Below are 17,785 nucleotides of genomic sequence, written 5' to 3'. Positions count from 1 at the left end.
CTGCTTTGTATCACTCTTAATGGAAACTAAAATCGAATAGTTACATCCAAGATTATAACATAAAAAAAAAAAAACAACCTTTAGAAGTAAACTAGAGTTTCCATTTTTCATGATGCTGTCATGAGGGAGGTGGCAACATGGTAAAACTTAATGTGCCATGTTCCTTGCTTGTAGCAATTAGCTTTTCGCTTATTCATCCAAAAGGGTACTAGTTAGGTATATCCTTGGGAAAATTAGTACAATAATAACTGATAATTCTTTATATCTTCAGTACAGCTCTCAAGCATGGCCATGTGCAAGTCACTTAATATCTTTTTTCCCTCAGTTTTGCTCTCTTTACAAAAGATATTAGACGGGTGCCTGCGTGGCTCAGTTCGTTAAGCACCTGCTTTTGGCTCAGGTCTTGATCCTAGCGTCCTGGGATTGAGCTTGCATTGGGCTCCCTGCTGAATGGGGAGCCTGTTTCTCCCTCTCCCTATGCCTGCCACTCCCTTGCTTGTGTTCTTTCTCTCTCTTTGTCAAATAAATAAAATCTTCAAAAAAATTTTTAAAAAAGATGATTTTAGAATCTGCCTTCTAGGATAATGATATGTTCAGAATGTCTAGCACTATAATTAGTACCTTCAAATTTTGCTTTCAATTGTGATTTAGTACCATACTAAAGTAATTAACTGCTATATGGATGTCAGCCTTTACTAACACTACTACTTCATATACTTAAGTGTTCACAGTATTGGAAAGTGGTATAGTAGTCCTCCCTCATGCATGGTTTTGCTCTCCACAGTTTCAGTTACGCATGGTCAGTCAACTGCTGTTTGGAAGCAGATGATCCTCCTTCTGACATATTGTCGGAAGGTTAGTAGTAGCCTAACCTTACGTTATAATGCCTACTCCATTCACCTCACTTCATCCGCTCACATAGGTGTGTTTTATCATCTAACATCATCACAGGAAGGATGAGTATAGTACAATAAGATATTTTGAGAGAGATCCCACATTCACATGACTTTTATTACAATAGTTATAACAATTGTTTTACTTTTTGTTATTTTTAATCTCTTTGCCTAATTTATAAATTAAACTTCATCATAGATATGTAGGAAAAACATAGTATATATGGGATTTGTAGTGTCTGCAGTTTCAGGCATCCACTGGGGAGTCTTGGAATGTACGCCCCATCAGTAAAGGGGGACTACAGGATCTGAAGTCATAAATTGCCTTCATTGGAACTCTGCCACTTTGCTGTGTGATTTGAGGCAGATTATTTATCCCTTTAACGTTGGGTTTTGCAAGCATTAAATGAGATTATAATAGTAATACATTTAAATGGAGTTGTATTTAAAAGCACCTAATATAATTTTTGTCACATTCTAAGCATCAGTAAATGTTTGCTTTCTATAGTTACATTTAATGCAGTTATTATGTTGTTTACTACTGTTTAAGAAATTACTTCAAAAAGTAACGGCTTAAAGTAACAACAAATGTTTATCATCTTCTTGTTTCTGTGGGACAGGGAATCAGGAGTGGCCTAGCTGGGTGATTCTGGTTGGATGTCTCTTAAAAAATTTCAGTGAAGATGTCAGAGGTGCTGTGGTCATCTGAATGTTATTTTGAACCTAATGGCTATACATTTTATATTTTCCAGACTATGTCTTCAGCAGTGGTACAGCTATATGCAGCAGATCGTAACTGTATGTGGTCAAAGAAGTGCAGCGGTGTCGCTTGTCTTGTTAAGGACAATCCACAGAGATCTTATTTTTTAAGAATATTTGATATTAAGGTGAGTTTTATTTCTACTTTAAACTGTAGGTAAATAGGTTTTTTAACCTCAGTTATAATTGTTTATATATTTAAATATATTGTTAAGTACATAATTTTTGTTCATCTTGTGTGTATTTTTTAAATTATACTTAATATTTGAAGAGTGAGGCTTGCTTTTAGAAAATGAAGCATGGGCATTGCAACCAAACAGGAATAGGCTGTAAGCCAGAACATGAATATTTCCCTGTTTTATCTTTCTACAGCCACTACACATTAAAGGATTTTTCTGTTTTTGTTTTTGCTTTTAATACCTTTACATCTTGGGCTTTCTCTGTATTCTCTTTTTCTACTGGTACTCCTTTATTCCAAGCATATATAATCCTTTCAGGGAACTGTAAAAGTATATTTTAGTTTAGTATATACTGTTAATTACTTCAGTCTAGGTTTAAAGCATGATACACTACCTATAATAATGTATTTGCAACTTATACCTATGTTGAGACAACAGTAACAATGTTCAGATTTTCACAGCTTTGTCCCTCACACATTCAAACACAAATCCACATTGTTCTAGATTGGATGCCCATTCTCAGGTATTCACCCTCTTACAGTTACTGTAGAAGTAATTACCTTTGTGCAGAGATGAATCTCCATTTATCTTTTGAAACCTTTTCTATAGGGGACCCCCGGGTGGCTCAGTCAGTAAAGCGTCTGCCTTTGGCTCAGGTCATGATCCCAGTTTCCTGGGATCAAATCCTGTGTTGGGCTCCTTGCTCAGCAGGGAGCCTGCTTCTCCCTCTGCCTGCCTCTTTCTCTCTCTAACAAATAAATTAATTAAAAAAAAAAAACACCTTTTCTATAGGTAGGCTTCTGTAATATTTGTATGTGGCAATAAGTATAATGGAATAATTACCAAAAAAATGTTTTTGAACTCTCCTGGATGATACTTAAGATAGATAGATTGTAATTAAACTTTTACTTCTCTGGGCCTTAGCTTATTTATTTGTAAAATGGGAGAACCATTTGGGTCTATTGCGGAGTGTTTCCCTGAGATTAAATAAGATTTAAGTTACTGTGCTTTGTAGCTTTGTGCTTTTGAACATCTACTTCTCCATACCACAAGATGTGGCATACTCCCGTGAGCAGTGGCTTATTGTGGCAGTGATTCTGGGGGATAGGGAACACATGCAGAGTTTGAAAGAAACTGTTTAGTTTTTAGGTTTTTTTTTTTTTTTTTTTTTAACATATTTCTCATCACCAGTGAGAAGCACTATTCAGAAATCAAGTGCAATAAAGCTTCGCTGAGAATAAAGGAATTGCATTGTATATGTATATAGTGTTTTCTAAATATTTTAAAGTCATGGTCTAGGTAGAACCTTGCTTTTGAAATAGGACAATACTTAAATTTCTCTAACCATTTACTTCTAATTTTAGATAACCATTGCTGAATACTTTCACTTAGCCACCTTTGGTAGTAGGTTAATTATATTTCTTCTACAGTAGCCATAGATTAGAAAATCTAGTCATCTATGGTTCTCTAAACCATACTTGAACCTTGGTACACTTTAATTATCAGTCTCTTTTTGCACATGATTGACACTAACTACTCTTACCAGTATTTAATTAGAGGGCCACTATGTAAAAGTTAGGAATTCAAAAATTGTTAATGAATAGTACAGAGAGGCTGTATTTGACCCTCTCAGCATCTACAAAATTGAGGAAAAGAGCATGAAATGTTCCTGTAATATTTGATGGCACACAGTCTATTACTGATGGAACTATGCATTGATAATCAGTGCATGTACAACAGTATTCTAGTCCTTCTGTCTAACATTGATGATCTAGTAATTGTTCTAGGTTAGTATTTGACTGAGTAACTATATTTGGGAATACAAGGCTAATGAGATAGTGTCTTAGCAGACTGATTTAAACTCATTTGATATGTAGTTTTTTGAAAGAAAAATCCAAAATTTACTCTTTTGTTAAGAAATTACTGATTAAATTATATGTTATTTATTTTTTATACGTGTTTTCTGTGCCTGTATAAGCTATTGTTAATGTAAACAATTCCCTGAATATGAGTCATCTATCTTGTTTTATTCCTGGAGATTATCTTTTTGGTAACTCTTATTTTAACCTTTTTCTAGGATGGGAAACTATTGTGGGAACAAGAGCTATACAATAACTTTGTATATAATAGTCCTAGAGGATATTTTCATACCTTTGCTGGAGATGTAAGTCATATTTTTTTTATTGCCCTGTTTAATGTAATTTTTTTTGTTTGTTCATCTGGCTTTTGTTTTGTTTAAGATTTTATTTATTTATTTGACACAGAGAGAGAGACAGTGAGAGAGGAAACACAGGTAGGGAGAGCAGGAGAGGGAGAACAGGCCTCCTGCTGAGCAGGGAGCCCGATGTGGAGCTCGATCCCATAATTGTTTTAATACTTGTTTGTGGAAAGCATTTATGAGCTTTCCATGTAAACACTATATAAAGTAAAAATAATTATTTTACCTTTAAAATGTTCTTCATAGGGGCACCTGGGTGGCTCAGTCAGTTAAGCATCTGCCTTCTCTTCAGATCACGATCCTGGAATCCTGGGATCGAGCCCCCGCATCGAGCTCCCTGTGGGAATCCTTTTCTCCCTCTCTCACTCCCTCTGCTTTGTGTTCTCTCTCGCTGTCTCTCTTTCTCTGTCAAATAAATAAATAAAATCTTTAAAAAAAAAAAAAGCTTTTTCACAGTATAGCTGAATAGGAAGAAATGGCTTAGACTTTAAAGAGCCAAAAAAAAAAAAAAAAGTTTCCAAAGAGTACCATAAATATAATTTGCTGTGTAGAGAAGAAATTTGTTTTTTCATCATCTTTGTCTTTGGACAGAGAGCTTTATCTTTCTGGGATTTAGTGTTCTTATGTATAAAAATGAAGTCTTAATTGCCTACTAATTCATGGTATGTTTTAAATATTGATGTTATATTGCCATTCAAATTATTTTGTGAAAGAATAGTTTGTGGCCTAGGAGAGTGCTAAAATACAATAAATGTGTGTAGGGGGAGAATATGAAGAAATTTATTGCGTATACTCGAGGAAGATGTTAGAAGGATTTCCATACCATATGCTGACAGGGATTGTCTGAGTGACTAGGTTATAGGTGATTTTAATTTTCTTAATTTTCTTATTTTTATTTCCTAAATTTTATATAATGAGGAAAAAAGGTTAGATTAGATGATACATAGTTTCAAAAAATTTTTCTTCTCTAGCTGTTATTTTTCACATTTTTCTTAATAAAATATGAATATATGTACATATATAAAAGTGTACATAAAATGCCATTATCAATGTCAGTCTTTTCATATTTTTAACACTTTATCTGAATTAAGGTTATAATATAAATAATACCTACAGTTGAGCTGTAAAATAAAAACATAACCTAGTAAAGATAGAGCTGACCTGCATTTGACCAACTTTTCCAGTGTTTGCCTTTTCTAAAATCCGTATTATTTTGTAGAGTTGTATTGAAAGATCAAATTCAGTTTGCTATTTTTGTTGTCATTGTTAATATTTGAATGTGCGTTATGAGAGGCAACTTATCTATTAGTAGTCTTTTACTTTGCCTTCTCCATGCTTTCAGTATTCTTCAGTTATTCAGATAAAATTAAAACTAAGCTTAAACTAAGCTCTTGTCTGCTAGTAAACTTAGCTTTCCTTCTTCAGAAATGTACTTTGTTGGTTATCGATTTTTTTTCATTAAAGCTAGATTCATGTTTTCTGTTGTTTACTTTTTAAATAAAAATATTTCAGACTTGTCAAGTTGCTCTTAATTTTGCCAATGAAGAAGAAGCAAAAAAATTCCGGAAAGCAGTTACAGACTTGTTGGGCCGGCGACAAAGGAAATCTGGTAAACTTTTTTCTTTTTTTTAAACAGGAGCTGGCTCATGGGACAGAACGGGCCCACACCTGTTTTTATAAATAAAGTTTTAGTGAGACAAACCTACACTCACTGGTTTACATTGTCTGTTGCCACAACAACAGTTGGGTGGTTACAACAAAGATTGTATGGTACACAAAGCCTAAAATATTTATTCTCTGGCCCCTTACCCCCCCAAAAAAATAATTCACTAGAACTTATTTAAGAACTATTTTTATTAAGAACTATTTTTTTTCAGATTTATTGAAGAATTCATTCTGATAATCTGTCTTGTTGATAACATGCCATATATACTGACTCTTAAACTTGCATTTTTATGGCTTTGTTCTTAACTTACATTCTTAGCATATTTAATACTTTGTGACAATGACTTTTTAGGCAAGCCTAGAAGTGAATAAGCAAACAAAATTTGTAAACATTGTTTTGTCTCTGTTTTGTCCCTAATGTTGTCTATCATAAATCCATAAAAAACTTAAATGTATGAGACTATAATACATATAAAATAATTAGAGAATGCTCTAGTCTAGTATAGAGTTTTAAATTTATTGATATAGAAATACTTGACAACAGTATACTAGGCCTTTCTGTTGTCAAGTGGGAGAAGGGTGATTAGGAAAGGTGAACCTCTCTAAAACCATCATCTTAAGAAGATCAGTTTTCAGAGAAAGAACATGTGTGAGTTGTGATCACCAAATAGATCGCCTTCAAACTAGCCAGGCTGTATAATCCTTGGGAAGTTTTTCTATACATCTGGGGGTACATGTTAGCCAGTTTTGAAGATCAGTGTATTCCAGGTTGTGCTTTACCACTAAGAGGGACTAAGCCTTGAAAAAATAAGACATTGGATCCAGAAAACAGGAATGTAAAATCATGTATTCATTTTGTATATCTTTACTGTTATTTTAATGGTTTTCAAGAGGGAGGTGAGGTAAAATGAAATGAAATAAAATGAAGTGAAAATAAAATGAACTAAGTTGTTGCCTCACAACAACAATAGATGTTACCTTCTTATTATACCTTAACTGTAATTAATAAATAGAATTATTAGGGACCTATTTTTTGTTACTTCTTTTTGGGACCAAGGACATTTACTACTTGATTTCTTGCAGGAAAGGATTTAAAGATAAAGAATAATTTATGGTTCTGTGACATAATCAGGTGCTAGGCCAGGGGCTCCTTATAGTCAATATATGTGACATTTCGAAATCAAACAAGTAAAAAATATTTCTTAAAATATAGACTAATTGACTTTGAAATAGGAAGGTCCCTAAAGGCATCTTGCAGCTGGTATAGGAATTCTGTTTTATGTAGTTCCTAAACTTTTTTTTTTTTTAATCATGAAAAAACTATATTTAGATTTAGCCAGCTGAATAGTTCCTAAACTTTTAAGCATGGTGTTTCAGAAGCAGAAGGGTCATCTTAGGGAGGCAGCTGATAAGATTCCTGGGTAAGGATCTATTCTGCTTCTGCTAAGTCAAACTCCAGCCTCACCTCTCTTTAACTTAGATGCATGGAGTCTGACTTTTGGAGCAATAAAAAATTAGTCTATTTTCTTTTCCTCCCAGTAGCCATTTAATATTGGAAGCTATCTATCATGTTCTCATGCCTTTACTTCTTTACCTTAACCTGTTTCAGTTTCTTACTTTTCTCATGATGTACTTTATAGATGCATCATCCCAAATACTGTACTCTGAAGCCACTGTATATTTTTATGTCTTCTTCAGAAGGTCCAGATTTGAAGAAATGATCCAGCTTCAAATACAGTAGTCATACTGAACACAGTATTCCACAAGTAGTTTTACTAGTTGGTACTAAAATACCTCTTGATGTGATTAAATCGCTGTTCTGCAAATATTTCTAGCAGATACCTCATACCAGCAGCTCCCATTCTTCTTTGTTCAACCAAACCCTCCCTTTTTTTCATGTGAATGGCTCTCAAGCCAGGTTAGCATCTTATTTGTAAATTACTTTTTAGAACTTATCCTCTGAACTTTATGTCAGTGTATTTCCATATCTGTGTTATCAGTTAAAGTATTTCCTCTTTGGTTGCAGAGATAACATCACCTGGGAAATGGGAGATTGACATTCATTGACATAGATGGGGCTTGCTTATATCCAGTGTTTCAGAAAGTTACTTCATCAGACCACCAGATGGAGTAATAAATTGGTATTTCCTATTGCCAGGATTTTTAAACTTATTCCCCAGTTAAATCCTATTAATTTTAGTTTATGGCTGTCTATAAACTGATAATTATATCGTTATTTGTGGGTATTTCTCTTGTAATATGGGTCAATTTTGTATTAGAAAATCTTTCTGGAAATTATATTTGTTTAAAATTCTTCAACCACTTTTGAATTTCTTAAAGCTAAATGATATCAAACTTCGTATGTAAGAGTCTGAGTACAAAGGATTGATAGTTCTCCTGGTTTTACTCCTTTCTGATCTGCTATAGCTTTTTGTTATTTTTGGTCTGCTTTAGTGATCAAATGTTTCTGAGTATTCTCATTACTCTTGTGCTTTCATTGTGTCCTGTAGCTTTGAAAACTCTCCATACACTGATGCCTCCCAAAGTTTTGTCCTCATTGTTGACCTTTCCCCCAACCTTCAAACTTGTTTACTTCAACTGAGCATCAGGATAACCTTAAACTTAACTTGTCTGAGCAGAACATCTGATCTATGTTCCCTGACCCCAGTTAGACCCATTCCTACTCTTCCCCATGTATTCCCCAACTTGGTAAAAGGCTCCACTCTGGCTCACCATGGTCTCTTATAAATCCTATCAGTGAGTCTGTTGTCTTCAGAAACATATCGTGGGGGCGCCTGGGTGGCTCAGTGGGTTAAGCCGCTGCCTTCGGCTCAGGTCATGATCTCAGGGTCCTGGGATCGAGTCCCACATTGGGCTCTCTGCTCAGCAGGGAGCCTGCTTCCCTCTCTCTCTCTCTCTCTCTCTGCCTGCCTCTCCATCTACTTGTGATTTCTCTCTGTCAAATAAATAAATAAATAATCTTTAAAAAAAAAAAAAAAAAAAAAGAAACATATCGTGGATCTATTTCTCATCACCTCTGCTACCCCTCTAACCGAAGCCCCCTTTATCTGTCATCTGGACTACCATAACTCCCTCACTAGTATCCCTGCTGCCCCTCAGTGCCACTTGTGATCTCTTTTCCACATAGTAGCCTAAGTTATCTTTTAAAAACATTAGATTATGTTGGCCCTATTAAACCCTATAAGAGCTTCCTATCATATATAGAATACAATCTGTATTCCTTACCATGGCCTGTGGAACCCTATATGATCCAGTCCCTGGGTCTCCTTCTGACTGCCTCCTTTTACTCTTCTGTTGGCTCACTCTAGTCCAAGCTTCATGATGTTCCTTCATGCGGTTTCCCTCCTTAGGCCTTTAAATACGTTGTTCCTTATTTTATTCAGATGTCAGTTCCTTAGAGAAACCTTTTTTAGCCACTTATACATTGACTTAAGAATAAGACAGAGTTTGGGTAGATTAATTCTTTATGTTGATTTTTGTATTGCATATGTCTGATAATATTATTTTGATTTATTTTCTAACAGAGAAAAGACGAGACCCCCCAAATGGTAAGCTCTTTGATACAAATTATTGATCTAGACGATTTTAGGTTGTTGTTTAATCCTTTAGAAACATGTATCATACATTAATACTTAAATATTTAATATCTGTGATCAAAAACTGTAGTTTATTGTGTCATTTTAAAATAACAAAGATGAGTCTTAGAAATGTACTATTTTTTTGGCTTTTTTATAGGGTGAAGGAGGACTATGTAGGGTGAAGATCACTATTACTTACATCTTCATTCTATATTGACAATTAAGTTTATAAACTGTATGATCTTGACGTAATTATCTTCCTTAAAGATAGTAAATTTTGTGTAGCATACTTGTTTGTTTCTTTCTTTAAGATTATGTTTCTTATTTCCAAATACTATTTCACACTGGTAATACAAAACTAGCCCCTGTGAGAATGAGCACTGACTTTAATAGAGTGCATAGAACTAATAGTAGCTTTATATTATCCTCCTTAATTTCATGATGAGCACTTGAAGTATTGAGAATTCTTTAAAAAAAAAAAAAAAGTATACCAGAAAAGTATATATTCCAAAATAAAATGGAATTCCAAAATAAAAAGGACAAAGTCCCAGATCATTAGGGCAGAGATTCACATCTTGGACTCTGTAAACACTCCTTGAAATATAGTGTACTAAATTCTTAAGTGTATATATTTTCTCTGGGGACAGAGGATGCAGAGATTGCATCACATTTAAATTGGGTCGCTGACCCTCTGGAGGTATGGAACTATTGCTCCAGGAACCTTCGTTATAATGGAGGGTATGGGTTTTTTTTTTGTTTTTTTTTTTTTTTTAAAGCATCTCACATCCTCTGATCAGAATTTAGATAGCTTATTCTGGGACACAAATAATATATGATAGCTGTTGGGGATTGTTAGGGTTTGTGTCTTTTAAACAGATATATTGCTTTCTGATTTGTCCTTAAATTTTTTTCCTGATACAAAAACATGAATCAAATACTGCTGTAGTAAATTTTGGATTATTTACCTTATTATAATTTTAAAAAAAAATTACGTTCAGTAAGGCTTACCCTCTGCCAAGTAATGTATACTTTGGCTTTGTCTTTTAAGTGGAAATTTTAATACTTATTTTATAGAACTGCTGTGGAGATTAAATGAAGTAATCAAAGTACTTAGCATAGCACTTACTAAAACCTAGCTATCATGATGAAGACAATAACAATAATAATTACAGCAGCTACTATTTAATGATCGTTTACTACCAGCCAGGCACTCTCCAGGAGTCTTAAGAAGTGGCTGCTATTATCCCCATTTTATAGAAGACCAAACAGGGACACAAATGAGTATCTTGCTCAGGGTCACAAATCTAGTAAGTGGTACAGAAGAATTCAGTCTCAAGCAGTCTTAACTGCACAGCCTGGCACCTTTAACACTATGCTACGTCCATAAGATTTTGAAGGAGAAACTGAGACCTAGACAGGGTAAATAACATGCCTTAAGTAACGCCACTGTTAACTTGGTAGAGGCAGAGGAAGCAGAAGCAGCTGACTCAGAAGTCATTCATTTGTGAACTCTTACAGTAGCGTTAGAATTTTCTCCCTGTTGCATGCTCAATATTTTAATCCTTTTGAATTTATTATTCTGCATTCTTGAAGCATGTATTGAGTACCAGTGGGGGAGGCTTCCTGGAAGTGGCATCTTTGGGAAAAGTAACCTGAGATATTAAAGTATAGATGTTGCAATTAAAGTTAACAGTATATTAAACTGATAAGAACAGATATTACGCTTGATCTTAGCCAAAAGGCCGAGAAGGGATAATAAAGATAACAGTATAAATGTTTTATGGAGTTTTCAAAATTTTAATCTTTTCAGTACATATAAAATGTATTTTTGAAGAGGTACCTAATCCATGAATACAAGGAATTTGGATATTCTTTTTTTGTTTGTTTTTTAAGATTTTATTTATTTGTTTATGTATTTATTTAAGCGAGAGCTCTGAGTGGGAGGAGGAGCAGAGAGCAGAGGGGGAGAAAGAGGGGCAAGTAGTTTCTGTACTGAGATTATGACCCGAGCCCAGACCAAGAGTCTAACACTTAATTGACTGAGCCAGGCAGGCACCCCATGAATTTGGATATTCTTTATGTTACAGTGGTGTCTTGCAATTTTATTACTCCTGGTAGGAGAGGTACTCATAATAAAAGTTTCTTTCTCTGTGATAGCTCTTGGTTTTAAATATTTAGTTCTGTAGTTTAACCCTTTTGGTGCAGTGATCCCAAATGTCTTTTCATTAAATGAGGGTTTAAAAAGTATCACGAAAAGGCAAAAATATATGGCATGTATTGCCAGAATTTGTATATTTTCTTATAAAATATACATATAATATGTATTAACATATTGCATACACAGTAAAGGATAAAATAATTATTAAAACAAGTTTTAATATTTTTTTCATGCAGTGCAGTCACTCCCCACTATGTGGAGACCACTGTTTTGAGGGCAGCATATTACTTTTTTGCATTTGGTACACTACTGCCAGGTGTACTGGACACCTTATCCACCTCGCTGTGTCCCTGCAGGTGCTTTGTCTTAAATCCCCATATGGATTATCAGTTTAGTAGACATTTTCAAATTGTAACTATTGAAAAGACACTTTATGTAGAAGTAGCATATATTCCTGAAATGCAATTCAGTGTCTTCCTCACTAACTCCTAATCCATACATCTTTCTTTTTTCTTTATCGGTCAGTCTCACCTTTTAGCTTAGACGCTTTCCAATGATTTGTTCTCAGCTTCATGACTGCTTGACATCAGAGGCCTCTGGGCCACCTGTTTCTCAACTATTTTACCTTGGTGAGAGTTCTCTGCTTTTTATGTAATTAAGGGGAAGACTTTAGTTTGTTCTTTTAGTTTTAAAATTAACTAGAAATGCTGTTCAGTGAGAATATTAAAAAGCCTTTTCTGTGACAGTTGTCTTTAATCAGAAAATGGTAATTTGTCATTTGACTAGTTTTTGTTTTTTTTTTTTTAAAGAAGGGAAACAATCCCCTTAGTGTATGTTCTTAGGATGAGTATAATTTTATAAATGGAATACTTAATTTTTGCTAGAAGTGATTTAGGCGTATCTCCATTACCAGATCTTCCATTAACTTGATTTAAAAATGACTGTACCTTACACCAGTTGTCACTTTTGGAAACAAATATTTAATTGGGCTTTACAACATCGTTTTAAACTAATTTCCAAACACCTTCAAACTCTAAAGTAAATGACTATTATCAACAGAGATAACCAAGTATCTAATCTCATGATTATGTAGGAATTTTTTTTCCTAAATTTTGGAAGTTATTAGTAAATATTTATTGAATGATAAACTGTTAAACTATATAAATTGAGAGAACTAATTGGTAAGGAAATAATATATGACAACATTGGTAAAGTTAGCATTATCAGTACATTATTAATGTAAAAGTACAGTAGTAGTTAATGGATTAGGAATCAAGAAAGCAGAGTTCACCTTTGCTTTTTGTCCCTAATTGTGTGACTTTAGACAGGTCACCTGACACTTCTCATCCTTAGTTTTCATCTGTAAGATGAAAAGTGTGGAAAAACTCTCTATAATTTCCCAGCTAACGTAGCTAATACTAATTTTCTGTTTGTCTCTATAATTTGAATTTTCCTGTATAGACTTAATTAAATAATGTTTTAACCAGTACTGAAAAAAAAATCATGTGTAATGACGCTAAATAGCTAATTCAAAGGCTTTATAAACTGCTTGGCAGTAACAGTATATCCATACTTCCTCTTGGGGTAGAGGGAGGAGGTGAAACCCAGTCTGACTACAGTATGAATTAAACTTTGCTATTCATTCCACATACCCCTTGTATTTTGTTCCTGTCTTCTTTATTCTTAAACTTTCTTCAGAGATGGCTGAATTATTTTCTTTAGTGAGATATGGATCAGGCTTATAAGGATCTTAACTTTATGAAATTTCCCAGGAAAGAATTTGTTAACTTGGATAATTAAAACTATTAAGCTTCTTCACTTTACCCAACTCTATTACCATTTAAAATATCCATGGTATAATAATAACTTTCATATAACCTAAAGCAGCAGAATTTTTTCATTTGTTTTTTTCAAAAAACTAATAGGTTTTGTTGTTGTTGTTGTTGTTGTTTTTATGGTGAATCTGGTTGCTCTTTTATAGTTGCTCTTTGAACACCTATTTCAGGAGGGGTGGTAAGGTACAAGGAGAGTGTCTCATTCTGATACTCCTAAATCAGTCTAAGTTAATCCTTAAATTCTATTAAGTATAAAGAAAAGAGTAAGTAGTGATTTGTGGCATCTTACCATGGATGGTGTAGCTGATACTGATTTTTAAAGTTATAAATAAAAGAGGGAAGGCAGAAAAGGAAGGATGAGAAGGAGAAACAGATCAGTAGTAGATAAGCCTTTGAGTATAACACAGATTTGACCCTTTAACACTTGGATCCCAGGTATTCTCAATAAGTCCTTTACTTTGTGAAACTACAGTAAACACTGAAATCTGATATGTGAACAAATTTGAAAATCCTGGTCTTTATCTACTATTTCATCAGCCTTCTGTATTGCATAACTAACCTTTAATTTTCAATCCGGTTATTTTTATTATTCCTTGACACTGAATCAGCTTGTTTTAATGGTCTTACCCATATTATTCACTAGGTTCCATTTTTTTCAGATAACAGTTTCTTTATTTCTTGCCAATGTGAGCAACTTCCTTTAGAAATTTATATGAAAAAATTTTATATGAAATACAAATAGAACTTTTAGATGCTTACATGTAAGTAGACTTTGATTATGAAGGGAAAAGAGCTGAATTTTGGTGATACTAAAAATACAAATCTTTCCAAATTGTTTACTCGTCCGATAAGGTGTTAGATGGCTTTTGTAAATTATTTTAGCTCTATTTCATCTTGAATAGTAGAGTTGAAAGAGAGAACATGGGTTATACATAATTTATCCATTTAGATAAACATTGTTCTTTCAGGTAACTTTAATCAATAGGCTACATTTGAGATTTTAGTGCAATTGAAGAAATACAGTCAAATTGACATTTAGTTATCACCTAATTTACATTAGCCTGTAATTTCTTGGGATTTCTGTATTCCATTGTATTGGGGTATTCATGGCAAAGATTTATGACAGTGGAAAGATATAAAACAAAATCAAAGGAGAGACATAAGGGGTTAGGTCTGAGGGAAATTACATATAACTTTGCCATAGTCTTCTCCCATTGGAGTCAAAGGGAATGCCCATAATTCCTTTGATACATTGTTACAACACATGGTAAATGTTTAAAGGAGAAACTCACTAGGCACTCAGTGCCCAGAGTTTATCGGGGGCTACTCACATAAGGCCTCCTATGTCTAGCACATACCAAGGTACTAGAGTCCCAGAAAGAAAGCAGGTGTTTAGCATAAGCACACTGTTAGCACAAATAGTTGGGGCACAATGGGCCCATCTTATCAGGGAATGATAAAAATCCCATTTCCAGATGCCAGCTCAGAGCTAACCTTACAAGCAGTCCTTTCTAAGGATGACAGACTTGGGCCTGCTATGTTAACTGTTTCTCTGGGCAGTAGTGATTCCATTTTATACAGCATTTGAAAGTTGTCATTAATGTACTTATCTCATAGGAATTTAGTCTAATAAGAGGTTTTGTCAGAGAACCCTATATTAAAATGGACTCTCTAAGGAACATGTAATGCCATTTAGTTAAATTTATAAGGCATTTTTTAAATTGAATACATTTCATTTAGACTTGTGCTTTTAAAGCCAAGAATATTTTTGTGAATTATAAAACAGGTTTTGTATATTATATTTAAGGTCACTCCTAAAGGTGTATTGATAATATCTGAAGCTGCCAGAGATAGTTTCACTGTTGATTATTGTGGAAGATGAATGTTTTGAGAATTTTCCCATCTCATTTTTGAGCCCTGTACTTCCCAGTAGTCAAAGTGTATGTATACCGATAGAGAAAACATTATTGGACTTACATACGGTATTTTGAAAATAATAATAGTAATAATTGTATAAGTACTTTTTTCCCCTCATGGACTAATAAAGTTGAAACAAAGAAGTAAGACTAGATTTTTTTGTCAGATTTTTTTAAAAAATGTGTATGCTCTTTTTAATTTTTATTATTCTTATTATGCCATATATAGCACTTTGCCAACAAGTAATGGGTTGTGTGTGTGAGCCTATTATAATCAAAATTTAAGGGATTAGACCAATTAAATTTAAATTTTTACTGAGAATTTTTTTTCATGAGATTTAATGTTATAAAAATACAAATTATCTTTGAAGTAACATCTATGCTTATGTGCTTAAGAATTTACTATATGCTTTTGAAATTTCGGTAGTACTTTATCCATTATTTATAAAAAATTAACATGCAACTTTAAAATTTAAATAATTTATATTAGTGAAGCGGTCCTACTTCAGAGAAAGATATTTAAATTATAAATTATGGATGTAATAATTGTTATCTTAAATTATATCCCTTTCATATTGTTTTACAGGTCCTAATCTACCCATGGCAACAGTTGATATAAAAAATCCGGAAATCACAACCAATAGATTTTATGGTCCACAGGTCAACAACATCTCCCATACCAAAGAAAAGAAAAAAGGAAAAGCTAAAAAGAAGAGATTAACTAAGGCAGATATCGGAACACCAAGCAATTTCCAGTAAGAGTTCTTTTGTTTTTCTTATCTTTCAATTAACTTACTCCTGCTCCTGATTTTTACCTTGTTAGGAAATTTTGTTTTCTTCTACATTTATCATTTGCATACTTTTTTCTCTATAGATTTTGTTGGAACTGTTTGTGTGTGTGTGTGTGTGTATTTAAGGCTATTGCTCAGTAGACTTTCTGTGAATCTTACAGTTTATTTACCTTTCTATTCATCAGGAAAGAAAAACTAGATTAAGTTGTTTCTTTAATTGTTGGAGATGATTTCTCACTTTTTCCCTATAAATGGTATTTGGAAATTGCCTAGAGGCACGGTCTTATCCCATTTGGGCTACTATAACAGGAATACTATAGACTGAGTGGCTTTTAAACAACAAAGATTGATTTCTACAGTCCTGGAGATTGGGAAGAAGCAGGCAAAATTTGGTGTCTGGTGAGGTTCTACTACCTGGTTAACAGCTGTCTTCTAGCTGTCTTCCTCACATGTTGGAAGATGGCAAGAGAACTCTCTAGGGCCTTTGTTTTAAGGGTACTAATCCTGTTTTTGAGGGATCTACCCTCAAAACCTAATCACCTCCCCAAATCCTTACCTCCAGATATTATCATCATACTGGGTATTAGGTCTCAACATAGGAATTTTGGGGGGACACAAACATTTAGTCTATGGTAGGAATCAAACCTTTGGTATTTATTTGACATATTTTAATCATTTTCATATACATATGCATCATTTCGTTAGCTCATTGCAAAATTCATATATATATATATATATATATATAATGCTTATATTCTGCTAGTTTGACAGTTGAGGAAATGGATACTCAGAAAGATTATGCAAAAATATTAAAACTCAGTTTAACTGAGGCCAGTCCTGGCCTCCTGACCCCTCACACAGTTTTTCCCTGAATATGGGTATGTCTGTGAGAATTATTAGCTCAGGCCCAAAATTTATTGGTTGGATTGGATTTCATGTATTTTATGTTTTAAATGCTGTTTATGTATTTTCTGTTTTTTATTTATACATATTTTTGGTCTACTTCTTTAGGCACATTGGACATGTTGGTTGGGATCCGAATACTGGCTTTGATGTAAGTGTCTTTTCAAGCCATAAATATTATTGCTGTAAATATGTGGTAATGCAGGGCACCTGGGTGGCTCAGCCGGTTAAGTGTCTGCTTTCAGCTTAGGGCATGATCCCGGGGTCCTGGGATTGAGCCCCACATTGGGCTCTCTGCTCAGCGGGAACCCTGCTTCTCCCTCTCTCACTCCCTTGCTTGTGTTCTCTCTCTCTCTCTCTCTATCAAATTAATAAAATCTTTAAAAATAAAATAAATAAATATGTGGTAATGCTGTGGCCTGTGTGTAGATTTTTATTATTCATTTTTGTGAATTCTAGCATTTATTTGAATGTGTTTATGTGCATACACCACTGAGGTTGGAAACCTCAGTATTGTTCTGTTATTTATGGCTATGTCTGTAAGGCAAAGGTTTTATACTCCTTGAATTGAAATACTGTAATACCGGGGTGCCTGGGTGGTTCAGTCTGACTCTTGATTTCGACTCAGGACATGATCTCAGGGTTGTGAGATTGAACCCTGCGTCAGAGCTACGCTTGAGTCTGCTTGAGATTCTTTCTGTCCCTCTCCCTCTGTTCCTCCCCTGCTAGCGCACACACTCTCTCTCTCTCTCTCTGTCTCTCTCAAATAAATAAATATACAAATAAAATCTTATATACGATAATATAAAATTCTTGTGTGTTGACAGCCAAGAGAAGAAAATTATTTCTGCTAAACTGATCATTTTTAG

General features: G+C 34.0%; 1 protein-coding gene and 1 pseudogene across 1 annotated transcript in view; one reads left to right on the top strand and one right to left on the bottom strand.

Moving 5' to 3' along the window:
- The window catches only part of WASL (WASP like actin nucleation promoting factor), a 66,403-nt gene that overhangs the window by 33,901 nt on the left and 14,717 nt on the right, over positions 1-17,785 (top strand). Inside the window, exons 2-7 of the mRNA XM_044246497.1 lie at positions 1,646-1,780; positions 3,909-3,995; positions 5,562-5,658; positions 9,260-9,283; positions 15,809-15,977; positions 17,025-17,067. Coding sequence (XP_044102432.1) covers positions 1,646-1,780; positions 3,909-3,995; positions 5,562-5,658; positions 9,260-9,283; positions 15,809-15,977; positions 17,025-17,067 — 555 coding nt within the window. The remainder of the gene's footprint in view (positions 1-1,645; positions 1,781-3,908; positions 3,996-5,561; positions 5,659-9,259; positions 9,284-15,808; positions 15,978-17,024; positions 17,068-17,785) is intronic.
- LOC122905585 lies at positions 10,956-11,067 on the bottom strand (annotated as a pseudogene).

The sequence above is a fragment of the Neovison vison genome, chromosome 4 (genome assembly GCF_020171115.1).
Source record: "Neovison vison isolate M4711 chromosome 4, ASM_NN_V1, whole genome shotgun sequence".
Taxonomy (NCBI): domain Eukaryota; kingdom Metazoa; phylum Chordata; class Mammalia; order Carnivora; family Mustelidae; genus Neogale; species Neogale vison.
The sequence above is the reverse complement of the archived record's forward strand: the minus strand, read 5'-3'. Positions and strand labels throughout refer to the sequence as shown.